Source organism: Athene noctua, chromosome 1 (assembly GCF_965140245.1).
Source record: "Athene noctua chromosome 1, bAthNoc1.hap1.1, whole genome shotgun sequence".
NCBI classification, from domain to species: domain Eukaryota; kingdom Metazoa; phylum Chordata; class Aves; order Strigiformes; family Strigidae; genus Athene; species Athene noctua.
The window spans coordinates 726,590-749,852 of NC_134037.1; the positions used below are offsets into that span (position 1 = coordinate 726,590).

At 45.8% G+C, this 23,263-nt stretch overlaps 1 protein-coding gene across 7 annotated transcripts in view; it reads right to left on the reverse strand.

Annotated features, from left to right (window-relative positions):
- DTNB (dystrobrevin beta) overlaps positions 1 to 23,263 on the reverse strand; it is a 207,283-nt gene that overhangs the window by 171,606 nt on the left and 12,414 nt on the right. For all 7 annotated transcript variants that reach the window (XR_012632627.1, XR_012632626.1, XM_074895241.1 and 4 more), the window contains exons 3-6: positions 17,841 to 17,908; positions 13,953 to 14,033; positions 11,862 to 12,075; positions 6,516 to 6,601 (exon numbers count right to left, since the gene is read on the reverse strand). Coding sequence is in view for 5 of the 7 variants with exons in the window: in XM_074895241.1 (XP_074751342.1) it covers positions 6,516 to 6,601; positions 11,862 to 12,075; positions 13,953 to 14,033; positions 17,841 to 17,907 (448 nt within the window). In the remaining 2 variants the exon portion in view is untranslated. The remainder of the gene's footprint in view (positions 1 to 6,515; positions 6,602 to 11,861; positions 12,076 to 13,952; positions 14,034 to 17,840; positions 17,909 to 23,263) is intronic.

Sequence of the window (23,263 nt, forward strand, 5' to 3'; positions counted from 1 at the left end):
GGAGGAGCAGCCCGGCAGGAACTGCAGCAAATTCCAACCAGAAAAAGGCAAAATCCTGCTGGTGGGAAGGACGAGACTCCGGCAGCAATCCAGGCTGGGGGCTGCGGCTCTGCTGGGAAGGTCCCTGTGGGTTTTGAGGTCACAGGGGGAATGCGAGCCAGCGGCTCAGCTACAGGGGGGAGCGATTATCCTCCTCCGCTCAGCACTTGTTAGACCTCTGCCAGGTACCGTGCCCAGCTTTGGGACTCCCCAGAATGAGAGAATTGTGGAGAATCACCAATATCAAAGACAGAGAATACGAACAACAAACTGAAGTGAGCTCTGCAGAGGGCTACAAGGACGGGCAGCACGCTGGAGCATGCATCCTGTGAGGACAGGCTGAGGGAAGAGCCGTTCAGCCCGGAGAAGGTAAGACACTGAGGAGGCCTAATAACACCGCCTGGACACCTGCAAGGTTGTGAAGATGCTTTTGGAGGAAAATTTAAGTGGTTAGACTTTGAGAGCAAGGTAGCAGAGAGGTCCTAAGTCTGTGACAGATACTGCAGAGACCAGAGGATCCAAGGGGCTCCAAGGACCAGCTACTAACTGCATGGGCACTTAACGCCAATGGCTGGAGGGATCCATAGGGGCACATCTGTTATATTTATGCTGTCAGGCTTCCATCCTGGTCAGGCGGAGGAGGGGAACAGAACCAGGTCATTGGTGCTGCTCGTGTTCACACGGAGCAGCTTGAGGGAACTGGGGGGGTTCAGTCTGGAGCAGAGGAGGCTGAGGGGAGACCTCCTGGCCCTCTGCAACTCCCTGCCAGGAGGGGGCAGAGAGGGGGGATGAGTCTCTGGAGCCAAGGCCCCAGCGCCAGGCCCCGAGGGAATGGCCTCAAGCTGCCCAGGGCAGGGTCAGGCTGGCTCTGAGGAAGGATTTCTGTGCAGAAGGGGCTGTTGGGCGTTGGAATGGGCTGCCCAGGGCAGGGGGGAGTCCCCGGGATCCCTGGGGGGGTTGAAGAGTCGGGCTGAGCCAGCGCGGAGGGATCTGGGGGAGTTGGGAACGGTCAGGGGGAGGGTCATGGCTGGGCTGGGGGAGCTGCAAGGGCTTTTCCAACCCAGATGGTTCTGTGGGTGTTGATCTGTGCTGATCCACGGGGCTGTGTGTGCATGTTCCTCCTGGGACCACGCACCCCCCCTCACCTCTGGGGGACTGAGACAGGACAGGGTAGAGCCTCACCTCTACCAGAGCAGCGGATGTTGTGGCAACTCCTAACGTGTTATAAACAAAGGAGATTTAAGAAAACCTGCATAAAATCATGCGCTGGCCTTGTTCGGTTTCAAGAGATGTGACAGCACAACAAACCACATATTACTATTTCTATTACTACTGCTACTCAGTCCACTGATTAGGAACAAACCAAATAACCCCCCTTTTATCCCCTCTCCTCCAAAAACCAAAATACCCTCTCCCCAAAATCAAAACCTCACGATCAGGCTAATTCATCTACAGCAGATTAACTTTCAGAACCTTTGTGATGTGAAAAACTTAGTATTTAGCACACATTAATGAATGAATTTTTAGGGTCAGCTTCAGTAAGCGCTAAAGGCTTAATCAGAGTCAGATGGTGAGAGGAGAGAAGGAACTAGCGAGGTGAGGGAGCCAGGGAACACCACACAGGTAGAGCCAGTCCTCAGAGAAGTCAGAGAGCCCCTGAAGTGAGCAGGATGCAGTCTAGATTTACTTGAAGTTCTGTTTGCAGTTTACTTGCTGAGATGGAAGGAAGCACTAATTATTTCACAGTGCATCTACTTGAATGCCAAAATGAAGCCATCCAAATCCACAAAATTTGATGTTTTTATATGGCGTCTCTTGGGCTTAAAAAGCTATGATAAAAATCAAAGTCCTTAGCAGTGGGCTGGGTTTACAACTCCTACCTCGCACACCACGTACAGGAACTCCTTCGCAAGGAGTGTCATGGCACACGAAATGATCTTTTCTAGAGACAGCAAAGTGGTATCATTGAACAACTCCCATTTCATATGTGCTGTCAGACACTGTATGGACTGAAAAACACTCCATTTGTTCACATTTTCAGAATTTAAAAAAAAAAAAAAAAAGCCTGTTCATATGCAAGTACAGAGACCAAGTTACTATCATTCATGTAAATTATGAGATGAGAAAAAAAAATAATTTACAACTTCCAGGATTTGCAGCAAGGCTGGCGTTCCAGCTGAGCGGAGCCGGGAGCGGGCTTGGGAAAGTGAGAGGAGGCAGCACAGGAGTGGGGGTGGAATCAGGGGAACAAACAAACTGGAAACAGAAGAAGTTCAGTGCTGAAATGGGTCAGTAATCAGGGAGACAGGTGGGAAAGGCAGGAAAGGGGAAAAAAACCCAACAAAACAAGACAGCATATTCATAATGATCAGAAGAAGAAATAAAGAGCATGAGAACAGCTGAGGCAGATCAGATCAAAAGTCTGTTTATCCCGAGAGCAGATGGCTCAGGCAAGCACGACCCCCAGAACGTTCCTCGCTCGCTGAGACTATCTGTGCTTTCAGCAACCTTTGATGAATTTGCCTTCAGTGCAACCGGTTCAAGGAGTAATCGAGTGGTGTAAATATTTGATACTGACAACATCCTCTGGTAAAGTTTAAAGTGCCATTGTGTTTTGCTGTTCCAGTCTGTTGCTAATTGCAGTTGCTGCCCTTTAGCTCTCGCGCTGGAGGGGTAAGGAACAGCTGTTTCCTACTCCCCACTAACGTGGCACTCGTGATTTTACAGAGCACTAGCCTTTCACCACCGTGGTTCTTTCCAGGTGGAAGAACCCTGCTCCACCCAGTTGTCCCTACAGAAAGCTTTCCCTGCTTTTGCTGATCTTCTCAGAAAAGATGCATCAGGCCTGGAAAGGGCAGGGTGCCAGACGGGGGCACCAGAGCAGCACCCACTGGTGTGATTTACACAGAGCCTTTACCTCTCCACCCTGTCCTTCCCCTCTGTGCCGTTTCACACGTGGTGTAGCCACCACTAAACAGAGCACCAGTGTCTTTGCAGAAGTACAGCTCCGAGATCTCTCACCGGAGCAACAACTTTCTTACTCGCCTTCCTGTGCATCATCACATCAGGCTCACACTTCACTCCTCCAGCAAGCACCACTTCACATATCTTCACACTGAATTTCACCTTCCATCTTATTTCACAGTTACTCAGCGTTGTCGGATGATACTACAACTCTTCAGTCTATTTTAGCTTTTACTACACTGATTTACCGTGTATCAAAGTGTCACCTTTCACTGTGTTTTTCCAGATCACTGCTGACAGTGTTAAAACCAGTTTAAGTCCAGCACTACCCACCAATCTCAATATACATTCGTATCAATATACCTTTTACACCAGTATCAGTATACATTTACAGCAATAGACCTTTTGGGTTCCTTTTAGCCAATCTTCCACCCCTGCGCAGACCCCACTTTTCATCCCTTTCATCAAACTTTTAAATGTCTTTAAGCATTTGATAAGGGCCCTTCTCAAGTGCCTTTCAGAAATCCAAGCAGTCTGTATCAGCCAAAACTGCTTTTCTTAGTCCTTTTTTTTTTTTTTTTTTGGCCTCCTTTAATGAACTCCTGTGGTTTTATAAGGCATCCCATCACAAAAGCCATTTCCCCCAACAATAAAATCTCATTTATTCAGGCATCAACTAATCCTATTCATTATTACTAACAACTTGCCCCAAATGTGTGTAGGGGCCTGCAGCTCCCCACATCTTCCCTCCCAAACTTCACGTGACATTCTCCTCTTAGAAAGTTTTCAGAAAGACAGGCAACCAACAGTTAATAGTTCAGCTATTTTATTGCTTTCCTTGAGTTCTGGTGATACTCAGAAACTTCAGCTGCTAACAATACAGCACACTTCCTCTCTTCTCCTCTGCCCCTGGCAGGTTTACAAGATCCTGCTATCCTGAACCTGAGATTTTCTCCCACATTCCACAGAAAGCTCTCCTACAACTTTGTCTGAAGAGTCAACGGCCTAATCTGATCCTGGTATAGAGAAAGCTTTTCCCTCCTGCACAGATTTCCTACACTCCTAAAATCTCAATTCCAAATTGGCCAAAATCCCCTTTTCGCTAGACAATTGTGTTAATCACGTGGTGAGACTCTGCCTCCGTGTCTGACCTTGCACGTGGCACTGTGAGCGTTTTAGAGAATCACAGTGAGGTGGTTCCAGCCTTTAACTTTCTCTCCAATTAAGCAGAGGCAACAACGAGCACATGAGGGGACAGAGGAGAATCCATAAGTGACAGGAGCATCCACAGCGGATGGTGCACGTGAAAAAAACACCACGACAATATAGAGCAGTGGGAAATCAGCATTACTGTTACAGATAAAGATGTTTTTCCCTCGCAGGTGACTCATAAGATACTATACCTGACTAAAAAACCCCCCCCCAAACCCAAGTTTTAAATACCTGTGGTCAACAGTTAGAACTCTGCCATGAGAATTAGCCCAGAAAGATCAGATGGAGGGAAGTCAGCATGAGCGACATGGTGAAAAGGCAAGGAGAGGAACAGAGTTTTAACACTGAATTAAAAAAATAAGACAGAAGTGCTACTGCCCAAAACACATCAGATACAAAGTCGCACACTCTTTGAAAAAATTCTCCAAAGAGGAAGTGCACCAAGAAAAAAGGGACGGCAGATCCTGGAGGAGAGATCCCAGCAGTACAATGCCAACTAAAGGTCAGCTGCCAAGACACAAGAATAAGGAAAAGGCGTGACACCAGGATATAACAAAGTATAAGCAGCAGCACTACCCCGTGAAAGCGGGCAAAAGCTTTTCCTCCAACGTGTATCAACATCAGTGAAGAGTTTTTATAAAGAAAGTTACAGTGGTAAAGGAAACGGGAGCCAATAGAATAAGAAAAAAAAACAACAAAGGGAGCTTCAGCTTCTATGAAGGAAAGGAGACATTGTAAGAGAAAGAGAGAGAACAGCACATTAAATGCACAAATTTTCAGCTTTAAGACCAGACACGCCTGTTAAATAGGACTACTAAAGGAGGCATCCTTAAGGTGAAAGCATCTTGAGTAGTCACCTTTTGAGTCAGTAACTTGAGGCTTAATATAACTGCCAGACAATATCTAGGTCTTTGTCTGAAAACATCAGAAGTTTACTGATTCCTATAACATTTGATTCCGGCGGTTAATTGCCTTTTCCGCTAAAAGGTCACATTGCCATTTTCTTGATGTTTTTCAGTTTTGTCTTGCTAATTCTAGAAATAATGCTCCTTTTCTGTCCCAGGCCTGTGCTGAACAGCTCATCTACTGTAACCTCCTCCAACCTTAACCCTAATTAAATCCAAAATGTCTTTTTTTTTACTGAGAAAAAAAACCCAGCAGTCTCCATCTTTTCCCTCCAGTATATGATCTTGCATATTTTATAGAGGTAATGCATTTGTTAAGAACACTTAAGAAGTCTTAAATATCCTGTCATAGATGCCTGTCCCCTGTATTTCACACTAATCTTTAGTCACCTGCAGCTTTGGTGCTAATCAGAGGATTGTATAGTTACTACCAGATAAAAATACCTGGCATTTCCTGGTACTGAAACATGTGCAGCCTTAATATTAATACGTGCGTGCAATGATTTCTCACTCTCTTTTTTCCAGGCCCTGTCACGTAGTTTAAATTCAGCACACTAGTATTTTACATTGCTGGTTTTAAAGCAAATATAGAGAAGCTTAATGATGTAGGAAAGTCTAAAGAATTATTTACAGTGAATGACACCCATGGAGACTAGGAGGATTTTTTAGGAGGAATTACAGCAAGATCATTTTCCTAAAGGGAATTTAGGGCAAGGTGAAAATGGCAAGACCTGAACAGTAAAGTTGGGCACTGACTGTAAGATTAACTTCCCAAATTCTCAGGGTGGAAATGAAAAGAAAAAACACCCATAACAACAGCACACCTTGCCACTAAGAAAGACAGAAGGGCAAGAATTACTGCTAAGGGACAAGAACAATGCTTATGGTATCGCTCATTCTCTACTGATACAGCAGAAGTCTCGTGGAAACAAGAAAAAAAGGAAGTAAGATTGATGAAAAAAGATTTTAAAAAAGAGTCAAAAAATAAGAACTGAGAAGCTGGAATTACAGAATGAGAAGATGCAGAGAGTCCATCAGATGAAGCAGAAGATATATACCGAATCCCCCCAACATCCTCAAAACAGGGAAAATTGCAACACATTTGATGTTACTATCAGAAAAATCAGGCCTGAAGTTTTACATGTCAAGAAGCGCCCAAGCATCTCAAAATAAACAAATGGAGTCGTTAGGGCCTCCTCAGGAAGGAACTCGGTATGGTTTATGGCCACCAGATGGCATGTGGAACAACAACTTTAATGGAGAGAGCTTCGGCTCCCGCAGAGAGCGTGGAAAAAGCAAAGTTAGAATTCAGAACTTCACACGATAAAAGATACGTGGCCAGTAACGGAAACAAAATATTTGATAAAATGGTTTGATTTGCTTGAAAATACTTACATCTTAGTTTGTCCAGTATTTTACCACCACACATCGTTGCCAACATCGCTTTCACTGAAAATACCGTCAACTTCCCATGGCCCTCACTGCGAAAAAAACGTTACAGGGTAAATAATTACTACATGGAAGGATACAGCAACAAAAATACTTGAGGCCTAGGAAGGAAATGCATAAATACTCTCCATTAACTACTAAGATCTGCCCAAACTAGTTAATATAACATTGAAACAGTGGCAACACTAACATTTTTAATATACTGGAGGTAACGCTAACATTTTTAATATGTTGGAAGAATTAACAAGCGTCTAATCACAGATCAAATTTTCTCGCAGAATTATTAAACACACAGATAGAGACTACCATTTGTCTTGTTCATCCCATAGCTGCCCTATAAAAAGTAACGTTATTAATTTTTTCCATTAAAATACATTTTTCCACGGTAAAACATCTCATTTTTTTCCTCTGCTAGCCTTTGTTGCTTTAAATTTTCACACCTTCGTTTAAACTCTGATGATAAAACACACGTTTCATTCTAAAAATAGTAATTGATAGCTTAATGGAGAAGTTGTATGATATCCTGAATATACTACAGAACAGGAACAACGCGAACAATGGTTTATTCTGATTTCAGTTAACAAAGCTGCCCTGCTATCAGAACAGATGGCACATTTAGGGAATTATCTTCTCGCACCAGCAAGAGAAAAATGAATTTGTCTCTAAGGAAAGCACGAAAAAGCCCCTTCAGCACGGTGCGATAGCCCCGTGTTGCCAGAAAGAAAAAGATAAAGATGACATTCTGAGGGAGTTCGGTCCCCAGAGGCAGAAGATGCTTGCCGGGGGATCAGGAAGGGTTGCCCAGGTCAGCGCTGGCCCAGCAGACGTGCAGCCACCTCCCTGCCCCCGGAGGGTCCCCGTCCTGCACAGCAGCAGGGACGGACTCGGGGAGCCTCTGCGGCGGGACGTTAAAGCAGGCACAGCGCAGCCGTCTCAGCGTAAAGCCACTGCTGCCGTGATAAACGCTGGTGTAACGGGGCACGGGGCGAGCGGAACGTGTGCGAGCGGGGGTAAAAGCTCTTGCAATTCTGAGCAACTTACTGCCAAACAAACACACTGACTGTCCTTAACTACAAACAGCAACGGTGGCGCAGAGACACCACCAGGAAAGTTAACGTCACACAAAAAAAAAGGAGAAAAGGAATTAAAATCGGTTCAAGTAACTGTAATTAAAGGCATTGGGCAGATAATTTGTACTATCATGGAAAATACGACGGTGGGGAACATACAGGAGTGTTGGAGGAGATCTAGAAAAGCTCCAGAATACTACTTTCCACTGAGAAGATGCATGTTTAACATTTGCACTTGGATGACTAGCACTTGGAAAGTGTTAAGAGTAGAATTATTCAGAGCAAATATTGGCTTACGGTTTTGAAGCAGTGACAAGGTCTAATGTCAGTGACAGACGAGCAACCAGATGGAGACATCAGGAAGTAACCAACTAACTTTTTTTTTTTTTTCCCCTTTCACACTCAGAGTTAACATGAAAATACTATCTTCTGGGAACCTGTCACACTCCAGAGTGAGGTAAAGGCTCTCCACCTTTCCCAGGCTGAGATGCACCTGGAATATAACACACTATTTCTCTCAGACAGACTCGGAGTGCCTTTCAGACATTCCCTCTAGAGAGGAGAGGCCAGCCCTCCTAGAGCAGGAAGATCTGTGAAGAGGAACAGCGATTCAAAGGGCATCCCTTTGTTGATATCTACTACCTGCTTCAAGAAACTAAACAAAGGCAGAAAACTAAACAATTAGGTATTTATTTCAAGCTATGTAAAGTTAACGAGGTAAAGATCTCAGCTGTCCTATTTTGTTCCTTTTTTTTCTCAGCTTTCTGGAAGGAACATGTTGGTGCTCCCCCTATGTGTAAAAAAAAGTAAGACTTGACTACAAAACTGGTTGTCTGAAAAGTTCATCCTCTTCAAGCCCTGACCTCTGCTTTCACCTGAGCAAATCTCACCAAATCTCCATACGTTGTAGCCTCAGCCCCCCTCCTCCTTTTCTTTTTAAGAGACATTCATTTTCTCTCAAAATAGAGTTCAGCTTTGAATGAACTTCCAGAAAAAAATGAGTGACTACAGCCGCTAATATCTTCTCACAGGACACCAACTCATCCTTGCCAAGGTATCTTACGGCACGTTCAGACATCAGGCCCGCTTCTGCTGACGTTATCAATCATGAAAAGCCCTACAGCGCCTCCCCCTGCAAGCTGGCAGAGGCGCGAGCCATTTCCCAAACTCCATTTTTGTACCAGCGCGACTCAACCTGCTGAACTCCCCGTCGACAGGGAGCAGGGCAGAACTTTCCGTGTGGCTTTGAAACTCCTGTAGCAGCAAGTTAGAGGATCTCAGGATTGGAAACGGAGCTGGGGGACTTGTTTAAAAGACTGGGCCTGTGTACAGAGGCGTTTTCCAGCTGCCTGCAGGAAGGCTCCTCCTCTACCCCTCCCCAGGCAGGCGTCCTGCAGCGGATGCCCACAGCAGCGATGCCGTGTCGCTCCGGGCACCCTCCAGCCGGCTCGTGCCCCGTCCCTGGGCAGAGCTCACACCCAAAGGGTGTCCCCCTCCTCAGGGAGCTGTGTCAGCTCTCCCCCCACACCCTCTCTACAGGATCAGGCCTCCGATTTCCCTGCCTGCTGCCCACTGTGGCCCACGGCCCCTCCGGAGAGGCACCCGGTCACGCTGGCTGCCCAGAAAAGGCACAAGAGCTTTCTGCAGAACGCTGGTCCGTAGCCACTTCCTCACATAATGCACACGCCTGAAGCGAGCCCCTTCCAGCTCTGCTGCTGCTGAGGTTCCTCCTAATCGCATCACTCCACACTTGGCCCACCAACTCCATTCCTCACTTACTTGTTGGTCCCCTTCTCCTTCCCCCTTATTGCACACTGCTTCAGCACCACCATGCAGGGCGGTTTGATACTCACATTTTAAAAAGATAAAAACTTGGAGCAACTAAACTCACTGTCAAAATAAGTGTGGTTTGTAGAAATGATGAAATAAAAACCAGACTGCTCTGAAACAGTGAAAAGTGGTGAGGGGACGAGCTGTTACTCTGGGGTGCCAGAACAGGTCAGGGACTTGGGAAAGCCCTGAGAGGCTACTGGGAAAAACAGACCAGGAATAAACTCTCAAACACCCCCCCAAAGCTCCGTGGGAGAAAGCAGCAGAGAACATCCCAGCACAGCTGCTCCCCCACCGCTGCCCACTGTAGGAGCCACCCTGCCTGCACCAGGATCCGGCGTGCTGTGGCCCCAGGGAAGGGGTCGTGGTGAGCATGTGTCACACTTACCTAAGGCGAGCTCTAAGTTAAATATTTTCATGGGGAAGATGTGAGTCAAAGTGAGGTTGGGGGGTTCAGCTGGAGGAGAGAAGGCTCCGGGGAGACCTTAGAGCAGCCCCCCAGGGCTGGAAGGGGCTGCGGGAAAGGGGGGGGGACTCGTCATCAGAGGGAGGGATAGGACGAGGGGGAATGGGTTTAAGCTGAGAGGGGAGATTTAGGTTAGATCTAAGGCAGAAATTCCCCCCTGTGAGGGGGGTGAGGCCCTGGCACAGGCTGCCCAGAGAAGCTGTGGCTGCCCCCTCCCTGGAAGGGCTCAAGGCCGGGTTGGACGGGGCTTTGGGCAACCTGGGCTGGTGGAAGGTGGCCCTGCCCGGGGCAGGGGGTGGCACTGGAGGGGCTTTGAGGTCCCTTCCCACCCAAACCTGTCTGGGATTTGATGGTATCTTTGCTCCCTGTGCTTGCCTGGTGGAATGCCAACAGCTCTGGGGTGTTACCACCAGCACCACGCTGTAAGAAGCTGCTGCACAATGTGCATCCAAACAGCACATGGCTGCCCCGGTGATGCAACTTCAGCGCAGATGTGCACTTTTCTAAAAAAAAAAAAAAAATAAATGTCTGTCATGTTGATGAACTCCTGGAGAGGGAGCCTCAGCCCTGTCTCTCCTCTTATTCTTGGTTCTCCCACTGCACATCACAGCCATCCCAGCTTCTCTCCATCCTGTGTGCTGGACAGAGCAGGCCAAAGGGAAGCTGTGGGACTGTGCTGGGCTCAAGGGTGCTGCTGGGTGCCATGAGAGGCAGAACTTGCAGGTTGGGGGCAGAGGAGGAAGGGGAAAAAAAAACCGTATCTCTAAAGCCTCAATCTTTTGAGCTAGCTCCCCAAAACATGTCCACTTCTATTTTTAAATTCTGTATTTTCTAGTGTGATCTGTCTCAGGATAACTATCAGCTAGCCCTTACAACTTGTCTCACAACAAACACCAAATCAGAACTCAACAGAAAAATACCCATTTGATGCTGTTGTCAGAGGTCTGTGTTGTTTTTATCTGTCCTTAGTGAGACAGGGACTGTTCTGAAGTCTTGGACTTTTTTGGGGGGGAACCTATCTTCTGTTTGGTGACAACAAGGAGTTGTCTCATTAGGAAAGGTCCAAGTCTGGACATTACAATCAGAACAATTATTTGGTGTATTCAGTGCTGCAGAATTAGGGTAAAACTCCTCAGTCTCTGTGAGGACAGTGTCCTGGCCCCAAGCAGTTCTCTACTGCTAGGTGAGGGGCAAGAGCAGAAGAAAGAGAAAAGTGAAATAACAGCTGACTGTGAAAAAGATAAGACAAAAAGTAGGAAGTGGTAAACAGCAGTGAGAGATTTGCAGTTGCTACTCAGAGAACCCACAGAGACACATCTACTCAGGAAGACTGGCAGAGCGAGCCCTGAAGAAAGAGGCTGTGAAAGAAACTGGTAAAATGGAGCACAAGGAAACGCCGAGACAGCGCCCTGGACAAGAAGTCAAGCTTCTTCCAGCCAAGAAATGAGAATTAAGACTTTGTGGGGTCACGGCGTGTTAGAACGGGATGCAAGCTGACTGTCAAAACAAGGCAGCGTTATAAACTGGTCTTGGTGATCAAGCTTCAATAACACACTTTCTCTTTTTGAAAACAGTGCTATACCACCACGAGGTTGACATTATGTTCTATCACAGTCTGTAGAACAGTTTCACTTCCTCTTCGGTTCAGATACACGGCTTACAGCAGTCTGCAAGTTCCAGAAGGCACGAACTTTCTTCAGAAAGCCATTTTTAAGACAAAGCATTGCTGCTGTGGCAATGCAAATCTCTGCAGGCACCCCCGTGGTATTAAACGTGTGTGTGTGTGTGTGTGTGTGCAACACACAGTTTTGTGAGCTTGAGAAATAGCATGCGGACAGTTTGCCAGAGACTCATGCAGTTGTTGGCTGCTTTCATCTAACTACAAGAGAAAATTAGTTTAAGAATACAACTAGAGGAGTTACTAGCCTGTCATATGCTGCTATCATGAAGTTGAGGAGGAGGCTGATGGATTGCTCTACACTGATTTGGTGAGTAGAAGGAAGGCGTTTGTTTAGCTGGTAGTAGATGGATGAAATGATTGTTTCTAGTCGAGACACGTTGATCTCTGTGTTATGATCCAAAGTGTTAAGGCCATTATCTCGGAAGGCTTCAATCATATTCCAGATATCAACAAGATGAACTAAAAATAAAGGAAAAAATATTAACTTCTATTCTGTAACGCATGCAAGCTTACTTTTATGGTACTGTTTCTGAATACTATGTTAGCTTTTATTTTGGAATGAACAGTTACTTATTTGTATTCAAAGTGCAAGACAGACTCTTGATATTCATACTCAGAGTTTGTGTCAGGTAGTTTAAAGCGACAGAGCAGTGCCCAGACATTTCACGTTCCCTTTATTCCACCCTTCCACACCTGGGTGCTCTGACAGAAAAATGTCATAAAGGAGAAAAGTGACCCTCCATCATCATGCAGTGCTTTAGCAGAGTTAGGTAATTTCATTTCAGAAAGACATCAGCCATATTCTAAATCCACTACAAATGGGTTACGGCCGTTTTGAACATCCTCATGCTGACTAGTAGGTGAGTGTTGAAGGAGGAACTTGATGTTCCAGTTCAACTATCACTGTTTCCAGTTGATCCAGTTGCCAAGTCCAGAGCATAATACTTTGTAAACGCGGGTCTAGAACTCCAAAGCATTTCCCTAAATTACTCTGCCATATCTCAGGGCGTATCTAAGAAGTGTTAACGGTGTAGAGAAAAAGTTTTCCAAAACCACAGTGAGTGATCTACAGAACCACATTAAATAATATTTTTAAATGTTTCAAAGCTTGAAAGGTATGTGTGATAGTGGGAGAAGACATCTAAGGATCACCAGTAATCCATCAGTCCAAACTGAATGTGAAACAGTTAACGAAGGCCGGGCTTGTTTGCTAACTTCACAGCTTTTGTTGTCTTCTCTAACTTCTACAACTGGGCCTGAAGTAAGAGCATGATCTTTAACATTTTTGACATAAAACTCATTTTTATATTTCTCACATGAGACCCACACAACAATAAAGCCAAGCTACCCCTTCACACCAAGCCCCTGCCCCCGGATCACCCTCTGGACCAAAGACCATCAGTGCACGGCTACACCTACACATACGGGTATGGTAAAGGTTACTCAAGGTGTGTGCATGGCAGCAGGGAATCGGGCCCAAAGTGGGCAGGGTACTATAGTTAGCATTTCTTCATACCTCTCTGCTGATTAAGAGGGATTTTTAATTCAAAAGCATGAATTAGAGACAAGGACTAACACTCTCCCAGCGGCAGGGAAGAGGCGTGAGCCATCCCTCAATCGGCCGCGACGCGCCCCAGGGTCGGCAGCGCTGCGGAGGAGCTGCAGGACTCGGGGCCCTTCCTGCCCCTCTGCTGTGCCAGCCACACGCTCAGCCCCCTCCCTGCCAGGGGCGACCCACCCCTGCTGACCCTACTCTGGGCTGCTTTGGGCTTTGTCCAGTTCCACGTTGGCGGCAGGATGCAAAGGAGCATCACGGAGTCATGCCGGTTACCCCGCTTTGGGAAGCTGTCCAAGGTCAAAGGGCCATCGAGGAGAAGGAGAAAACTCACACTGACTAGCGTGGCGTGAACTTACACAATTCTTCACGCTTGCTACATTTCATATATGCCACCCCGGTCAGATCCAGACAATTCCATGCTGGTGCCTGTATTACGTGTCCCTGAACCCTTCCCTGGGCCTGGCTGGCACGATGGAACAGGAGCTCAAACGCCTTCACAACATCCAACACTCAGGGCAACCCAAATACATCCAGCCAGCCCACAGAGCTTAAATTTTTGAAAGATTAAAGAATAAAATTGAAGATATTCTAGAGTATCGGACAAAGATCGCTGCCTCTTTTTATTTATATATTTAATCTCTGTTTAGTTTAAGTAACAACTACCATTGCCTGATAAAATGCTTGCTTGGTCTTGCTATATTTAAAATTCACAGGCTTAGAATATCTGAAACAGTCATGCATGAGAAATTTTTGAAAAGAAAGAGTAATTATAACTTACGATTACATCTTTTTTGTACAAACCGCAGTTTACAGGCTGTTCGATACGTTGAAAGTCTGATGACATCAAAATTCTGTGCTCCTATGAATAAAAAAAAAGCTTGTGTTTTTCTTTCCTCCATTAACATTCAGCTTATCTGAGAGAATTACTTCAAACATGGTATGAGTGTTCCTTCACACACATCAGCCTCGTCACGTGAACATGACAAAGGTTGTCATTAGGTGTCTCATGGTAGAGTGATTTTCAGCAATGTGTTATGAAGTCTGAGGCTGATGTGAGTGCCTAAAAAGGAAGCCGGGGTTCAGTGGTGAAGAAGTAAGGAAAAGGATGGCACTGATGTTGGAAGACAGGGACACAAAAGATAAGCAGCAAAGAAAAGGGGCGAGTGGTACTCCTACCACCATCTGCACTGCAGCCCCACCAGCAGCACGCTTTTGGTCTCCCAAATAGATCTACATCAGGGAAGAAGCAGAAGAAAAAGCACAGAAGAAAAAAAAAAATACAAATCTTATCTTCACCAACAACCTCCCACTTCAAGATGTGTGTTACACCTTCAAACGACAGCACACCAGGAAGGCCTGAATGCTGCTGTCCAGCACTGGTCTGTCCCACATCTGCCAGTTCCAGCAATTCCTCTGTACGTTACAAACCCGAGCAGTTTCAGAAAGTTGTGCTAACCCTCTGCCAAACAGACCTCTGCACCTCCTACATGGGTCACGTGAGATGAGAAATGCCGTGGGGATGATAAACGATACTGGTTTGAAGTCCAGTATTGATCATTTTAACTTGGAAGCAGCCAAGTCAAGTCTTGAAAAATCCCATTCATCATAAACCAAACTGCCTCTGAAATGGCTCACAATCGGAGAGCATGAGCAGCCACGTCCTCGGATCAATAGAGTTCTGAGGAGTGGGCTGAAACAGCCCAGCTGCACGTGGGCAACGGCAGGGACGCGCACGTGGCTCCTGCGCCTCTTCATCCTCACCGGAGTGCACAACAGCAGGATCTGCTGCAGTCTGTCGTACTTCTCTCAACAGCCAGAGCCTGGAGGAGCAGAGAACTGAGAAACGGGGAGAACTGCAACCTATAGAATTCAGACTTCTGGAAGATACTTAAAATCAGAACAACAAACCCAAATCCTCCCAAAGAAGGAATCGGATTGCTCTGTCATGGGGGCTGCTGCTCAAAGGTGACAACTTACTCCCTCCTACCATTCTGAATTCAGAGACAACTTGCAAATACCTCATCCCAACCACCTTTGTGCACGCACCCACTGACTCACAGTTGCAAATTTAGGGAAGTATTCTTGTCTTTTAGCTATTTCGTTACAGTTTTGCACATGCAGTGCCAAAGCATCTGCACGCATGCCAAAGCATCTGCTCGTTCTCAGAGACCTGTGTACTGTGCCGTGGAAGTGCCATACCAGGATTATTTCTCTTCATCCCTGCTGCAGAAGATGATGTGACAAGCCTCTCTCAGATGGGTGAGGGGGCTGAGCGGTTTCCCACTCCAAGGCTCCCACGACAGCTCACCCAAGAGCACCACTAGACAAGCCAACACCTGAGGAACGTTCTGCTTGGTAGCACGGTGCAGCAACCTGAAGTGGATTATTTCACAGTATCACCCTTAGAAAACGAGCCTCTGATAATACTTCAGGAAAGGACAGGCCATGGAACGTAAGCTGGAGCATTCAGACCCAAGGCTACAACAAAACCGCTCATTTCGTATCCCCTAAACGATCTTCTTTCAAAACTCTCCATTAGGGTGCACGCTTCTATCTTTCAAACCACAGAAAGTGCTTCCACAGACCATGAGCCTCCACAAAATGCTCTGTCTATATAAAATATACATATACAAAAATATATATACGTATGTATTTTTATATATATAAAAAGCCACTTAACAGCTACATGCAAAAACAAAAGGAAAAAGTCGCCTATTTTCTGTTCTCACCTTCCTGTGTCACGTTACCTGAAAAGCTTCAACGAGGTCATTCCTCTAAACTCCCTGAAGGTAAAACGGGATGTGGTTTCAAGACAATCTGTACAGCTTGGAACAACAGAAGAGCTGAGGCTGGAAGGGACTGATGGAGATCACCCAGTCCAACCTCCCCACTCGAGCAGGGTCACCTGCAGCAGCTTCCCCAAGACTATTCAGTTGAGTTTTAAATATCTGCAAGGGTGGAGACTCCAAAACTTCGCTCAGCAACCTCCCCCAGTGCTCATCTGCCCTCACAGTAGAAATGTTTTTTCCTCACGTTCGGACAGAATTTGCTGTGCCCATTGCCTTGTATCCTGACTGGGCTCAGAAAAGTCTGGTTCCATCTTCTTTAGAGCCTTCCATAGTATAAACTCTGTATTTCTTCTGCATTTCAGAGAAACTGGAAGAGCTTGTACAGAATTCTTGCCTGTCGGAGAGCTCCACAAGCACTACAAAACCAGCCCACCCATCCTTGGGTACCATGTCCAGTGGGGCGAATGCCAAGGTCTCAGACGAGCAATTATCTGAACACTTCAGCCAATTTTTATGTTGACCGACAACAAGTGGTCGCTGAGAGCATCGATTTCACACATCTGCTCTGGGTATGAAGCTCACCTGGAAAGGAAGGTGTTTCTGGGCTCACTTTATATAGTCCACCCTCGACAGAGGAATATTATACAGAGGAAATTATACAGTCCACCAGGACAGAGGCAGCGGGGAGCGTCTGTGCACCAGCACTCCCGCTGCTAATGACCAGCAAGCACACACCTGCCGAGAGGGACACCTTCTACAAAGATAACCCAAAGAATTCTGATTTTTTTTTAACAATTTAGCCAAAGCTAAAAACTAGCAAGGCAGCTTCTGTCCTTGAACGATCACAAGGTGATCACAGCGCTTCCAAGGGATGCGATTCCCTGATGCACCGAAGCGTTTCTAGTGGAGAAGTACCACTGTCATTTTAAAAGGTTCTAACGAGATTTCACCCAAATATCATGCACAATTCAGTCACCTTTGCTCAAGTAAAACCATCTAAAGGCAGAGAAGAAGAGGAGATGAGGTGTACAGCAGGGAGATGACGGGAATTCACTTGTGCCATACGTGGAACGAGCCAAAAAGGGACACGGCCATAAACACAAACACAAAGCAAAGGTGGGGCAGGGGGAGAAATACTGAGACTGGTCTCGTGTGAGAGGAAGCGGGTCTAAATCAGCCAGGAATGAAACTGTTCCTGAAATTATAAGACACTTATAAGTGCTGTAAGAATGTTACTCTAGAATTCCTTCAGCAAAACAGCACAAATATTGTTGTAAGCAGAGCTTTACCTGCCTGTAATCAGAATTATAGGCCATGCTTGCCTAATCTCGGAATTTCATTCAGTCCTGCGCTCCCGTAGGAAAGTGAAATAACATGATGACATGCAAACATAGAATCCTTCTAACTGCACACAGCTTTTTAAAAAGCTGTCTCACTCCTTTAAATTATATTATCACTGGTCAGGCATTTGATTTCTAGTAACAATCACAGCCTCGCTTTCAGAGAATGGTCCTGTACAAAAAAACACCCCCCAAACCCCTCAAACTTTCTCTTCTGCACCACTAGAACTGTGGTGCAATTTTTCTTTTTTTTTTTTAAGGTAAAAGGTGATCTGTCTGTTGTCATTACGAATTTTAATAGCTGTCCACAACCTTTAGATATTGCCATGTATGAGAAACGTGAATGTTCCTTGACGAAGGAGCTTCACATCAATGACCCCTACCCTGGTATCCTCCTCCTGAGCAGCACCCAGGATGCTTTTCACTAGATGAGGCAATGGTCGTGGGGAAACGAGATGGAAACGATCTGGTAAAACTATCAAAGCAAAGCTCTCAGGAAAGAATACATAACATTATGTCTTCAAATTTCTTACTTACTCATTTCCATGAACAGCTGTCTCTTCTCTGCCATTGTCCTCCTCCTCTTCCCACTCTCCTCAATCATTCTGAAGACAAAAATGGCAAACACTGTTTGTGCTAGAATTTCTGTTACAAGAGCAACTTACTGTGAACAACACTATTTTATCCCTCAGCTGAAACAGTTTGATTATATTGGGTAAACGAAAAGGCGAGCAGAAATAGAGACACCTCTTCATAACGACTGGATTCCACACAGATACACTTTAGACTTGTTATTATCTTCTAAAGTGGTGCACAGGACAGGAAACATTTATTCTAAACATTTTAGTTGCTAATCTGTAAGTTTGCAAAACTCAGAGCTGCATACATAGATACAGCAGCATCACGTAAAAAAATTCCTTCCCCTTCAAAGAGATTTTGTTTGAAAAATACAAAGCGAGACCCTTCCAGGAGCAGGGGAGGCAGGGAAGTGCAGAGCCCTACGGATCTGCACACTAGAGACTTTGGAGAAAGCACGTCATGGTCCTTTCCCTGGCTGACAGGTTGGGAACACTCCTCTCCCCCGGTAGGGCCTCTGTCAGGGTGCTGGGCTGGGGGGTTGTTTTCTTTAAATGAATTCTTACAAGTTGTGGCTAGCTTCGAAACCAAGGTCAAGTCATATTTGTCAGGGAAGCGAAGATCTTAAACATAATTAACCTGGAAAGAAAAAAACTCAAAACATAGTTTGGTCACACAGTCCTCCCTTTCTTAGAAAAAACAGATTAAAGAAGTGACAGCAACCTAGTGGAACTTACACCCCAAGGTAAGGGGGCACAGGGACAATTTAGTAGCTTTTACAGCTTACTTCACTGTATAGTTTTAAAACAAATGATAAATTTCAGTCAATTCGAGAAAGAAGAAAAAAAAAAGCAACTTAATTCAGTATCAGTGTAAAATTTCACTTAAGAAAAGAATAATACAATGTAGTAAATTTACCAGATACACCAACTCATTAAATATTGTTTTTAAAATCTTTTAGGAAAAAAAAAAAAAAGGGGGGGGGGGCGGCAACAAAATTACCAAATAATTATTCTACAATTCCACCAGAATCTAACTCTAAGGGAGTTAGTCAGCTCACCCTCATGCAGCACGGCAGGACAGACTTCATTAGGCTTAAATGTCAACCAAGGAAAAGAAAGTCGTGCCTTGGCACTTAATACACACTCTGTGATTAACAGTTTCCCTCAGCAGTTGTCCACTGCCTGTTAATTATTCTCTGCTGAAGATCTCACAACACATAATCATCTTAAAAGCCACCAAAACCTTTTTCCTTAACTGCTTATAAAAGGAGAATAAGCGTATGGTGGTATAAAGCAATCTGCAAATGTATTTTATTTCCTTATTTTTTTCTAGCTCAGAAAGCCATAGACTCAGAACCAGCGTGCTTCCGTATTTTATTTTTCTGAAAGGAAAAAAAACCTTGATGGCTTTTTTGCAGATATGTAAAAGTGGGTATTTTTTCAGCTTCCTTAAATAAATTCGTTTTATTAAGTTAAACAAACACATGCAGAGAGAGCATCTTATCTTCTCAAGCAAGGCTCTTCCCAAGGCAGCCTCTCGAGCTGTACCTCTGCAGGCCGAGGCCGGGGTTCAGAGAGCTGGGCTCTGGGAAACTGCCCGTGAGATTCATTGTGATCACCCGCCAGCCCCAGTTGTCCCTCACCCGCTGCCCCGAGCTCAAGAGGGTTTGGAACTACTCCTCTCTATTTCCTCATCGCATCAAACACGCACATCACCTTAGAGGATGCCAGTTACTGTACCAGCAATAAGCTTTATTCCTCTAAGTCCCACAAGAGATGGATTCCAAGGGGTAGATTAGTTATTTGGTCGTTTAAATTGTTTTTAGTAGAGCCTATCTTGTTAAGACATAAGGGACAATACCACCTGAATCTTCTGCAACACCAAAAAAAAAAAAAAAAATCATGATAATATTAGATCCTGCCGTGGGGCTTTGGGCACACGTGTCCCCCAGCCCACCTTCCCAAAGCCAAGCTCTTTTTTTTTAGCAAAGCTGGGACCAACCCCCGGGAACCAGCCCCACATCAGAGCGGCTGCACACCGTGACCGTCCCTTCAGGCGTCACCTCCCGGGGCCCGGGGATGGCAGGTAAACCCCGGCGAGGGGCAGGGGGGTGCCACCAAGCGGCACACAGCAGGGGCTGCGGCAAGCACCCGCGCCAGACCTGAACCTGCGTTTGAGACCGAGAATCGGTATTAAGGGCTGCAATTAATTTTGCTGCTGGCTGGTAAAACGTACATTTAGTCAGGATATTAGCACGACACCAATCTCTTTCCCTGCAGACACTTCAGCGCCGTGCAGGTGTCAGGAGTTTAAGGGGTCATTCAAGCCGCAGGGACCGCGGTCACAGAACACCATCACGCGTCACTCACAGCTAAACAGGTTAGAGTGACCAAGACACACACTTCGAAGTTCTGAAGGAGCTAGCATTACCCTCCGTGGTCTCTGCAAAGCAAATGAGTGAACGACCTGTTCAGCAACGTCCTTGAAATGAGATCCAAAAAAGTAACCTGGTCTCTCCATGATTCTGAAGTGCTGCAGGAAAACATCAACAAAGCCTGATTAACCCCAGCTCAGGAATTGTCTTGTAGGGATTTTTCAGGTACACCCTCAGGAAAATCATGTCCTAAGGAACATGACCTCAGAACCTCCTCCAAGGCTTTTGTCTGTCTTCAAGGGAGCAAAGGATTTGAAATTTTCATTAGATGAACTGATCAACTATCCTGTACTTGCTCACCAGAAAAAAAAAAAAAATAAAAATCAAATGTTACTATTTAGATTCACAAGCTCTCCTTGCTGATTCTTTCCTGCTATTAAGTGTGAGGGGGCAAACATGTAGGAAATGATCTTGCCGGGCCAGATTCTAAAGACAAATAGAGTGGAGAGAGAAGAGACAAGCTGGCAGATACCTGGAAAAGCTGTGGAAATTGCATCAGTCATGTGAGATCTGTTAGAATAACCGACAAACCTGTATTTAAAGCCTGAACAGTCAGATACAGAAGGATCCCTTGGTGGTCAAGCTGGGAAGAAGAAAGCTGGAAAGTCTATATTCACCTTTGCACTTTAATCTCAAGTTCAAACCAGGAATGAACTAAAGCCAGGAAAACTGCGATTACACCAAAGATGCAAATCACAGTGAAATTCAACATCAGAAAATAAGCACAGTAACCTGCAGCTTGTTCTGTGTTGCTTTTTCTGGTTTGGCTGGTTTTCTTTGCTTGAAGGGGGTTGGGGCATCAGGTTTGATTTTCTTGGTGGGGCATCGGGTTTGATTTTTTTGGCTGGTCGTGCATTGGTTTGTTGGGGTTTTTTTTAACATTTGTGGCACAACACATGAGAAAAGTGCCAAGAAACATGCATGGATCAAAATGACAAGGCAGACAAAAATTCTTAAGATGGATGCTCACCTTATGATGGACATGTGTGGAGAAAAACACTCAAATCTAATTCTGTACCAACAGAGGACAATGCGAGTGCACTGGGGATTCTCCAGTATCACACCACGTATTTAAACAGGTACTTAGGAGGGTTGTGGGGTTTTTTCATCCAGTTTTGTCCTTCACATTTTGTGATGAGCTGTTTCTAAACACGTAGTATCTCTTTCATCATTCTTCAAAACCCCAACGGATGGGCAACCTTGGGCTAAGCAGCGCAGGGAGACCAGTGCCCTCCTCGGGGAAGAGCACTGCGTTGCGGTGCCCTCTCTTTGCCATACGCTGCCCTTTCAGTAGGTGCCAACTCCAGAGCATCCCTACACGATCACCCCACGCTGAGGAAGCCCCAGGTCCATGCCTACAGCAAGCAGGCACTAGACTGCTATAAAAAGGACAGCAGCAACACGCATTAAGACTGTCCATACCTTACGCTGCCAAAGAAAGTTCTTACACGTTGACAAGATGTCAGATTTGGACCTGAAGGTTTCTGTAACAGTAACCCAGATGAAGTTTGTTAGACTTGAGTCATAAAAAAAACCACCTCAGATAAAATGCTAAAGAGGAAGAAACATGTTTTGTCCTGCTTAAAAGTCTTAATTATTTTACTGCAGTGTTCTACTGGGGGAATAATAGCATGCTACCGGGCCAAACCCAGCTTGCCAACGCTGGCTCATGTCTCCAGAAGGAACCCAAAGCAGATGCACAGGGAAGAAAAAAAGGATGGGGCAAGCAGACAGAAAAAAACTTCCCAAGAACTTGGCCTTTCAAGTTCCAAAAGTTTGCAGTGCCAAGACTTCTCGGGCCAAAGCGATTCTCCACATTTAGTAACCATCAACAGCTTTTTCCCCCCCAAACCTGTGTGTGTCCCTTCACTGCCCACGAGCTTGTGACATTCACACCGCTCTGCGGCGAGACTCCCTGGAGTTTCTGCCCCGGCACCTCCTGTCACAACCAAAAGCTTCCCAGTTCTGCTGCCGAGGGACAGGGACGGTCAATCACTACCCACCCTCTCCACGCCAGTCATGACTTTAAGCATCTCCAACATGCCTCCTCTCCAGCTGCCTCTCTTACACAGGGGCCAAATTTTTTCGCTGCTCATTTTGTCACTCCGTGTACCAAATCACTTTGTGCTCCTCCGAGTCCGATCAACGCGCACATCCCAAAGCCGAGCAGCCAAGGAAAGGCCAGATGAAGAGGGTGACTGAAGCAATTACTGTGCACGTAAAGGGGGAGAGCCTAGGACGGAAAACCACAACAGCCTGAGCGAGGAGGGGAGAGCAAGGATGAACAGGGGCTCAGGGCTCTGCACGGGGATGGCTGGAGGGGCCACGAGCAGCACCATGGAACACACAGAACCTCCCTGGACTTGGACAAACTGGAAGATGAGAGGGAAGGAGCAAAACTGCTACAGACCCCAGGAATCAGATATCTTTCTGCACCAACAGAGGACAATGCGAACGCACTGCGGATTCTCCAGTATCACACTACATGTTTAAACAGGTACTTAGGAGGGTTTTTTCTTCTTCCGTCCAGTTTTGCCTTACACATTTTGTGATGAGCTGCTTCTAAACACTTACTATCTACTTCATCTTTCCTCAAAACCCCGACAGATGGGCAATGCTTGGGCTAAGCAGTGTAGGGAGACCAGTGCCCACCACGGAGAGATGCCTTTCCAAAATAAAAGTAACTGTGAATTTAAGTTTTCCTCTGTCCATGAAATAATACGACATATTTCTTTTTCCTGTGGCTTTGGGTACATGTAGCTACACACTACCTGAAGGTGCAAATGCCTACAAATGTTAGAACGTGCACACAAACCACCCAGCAATACGGATTCGGAAGATGAAATCAGGAAGGAGTTTTAACATCAAACTACCCTGAGTGTTAATCAGATTTTTACAAAAGCCACAGTAAACACTGTACCTTAGTGCATGTATTTGAAGGGGAATG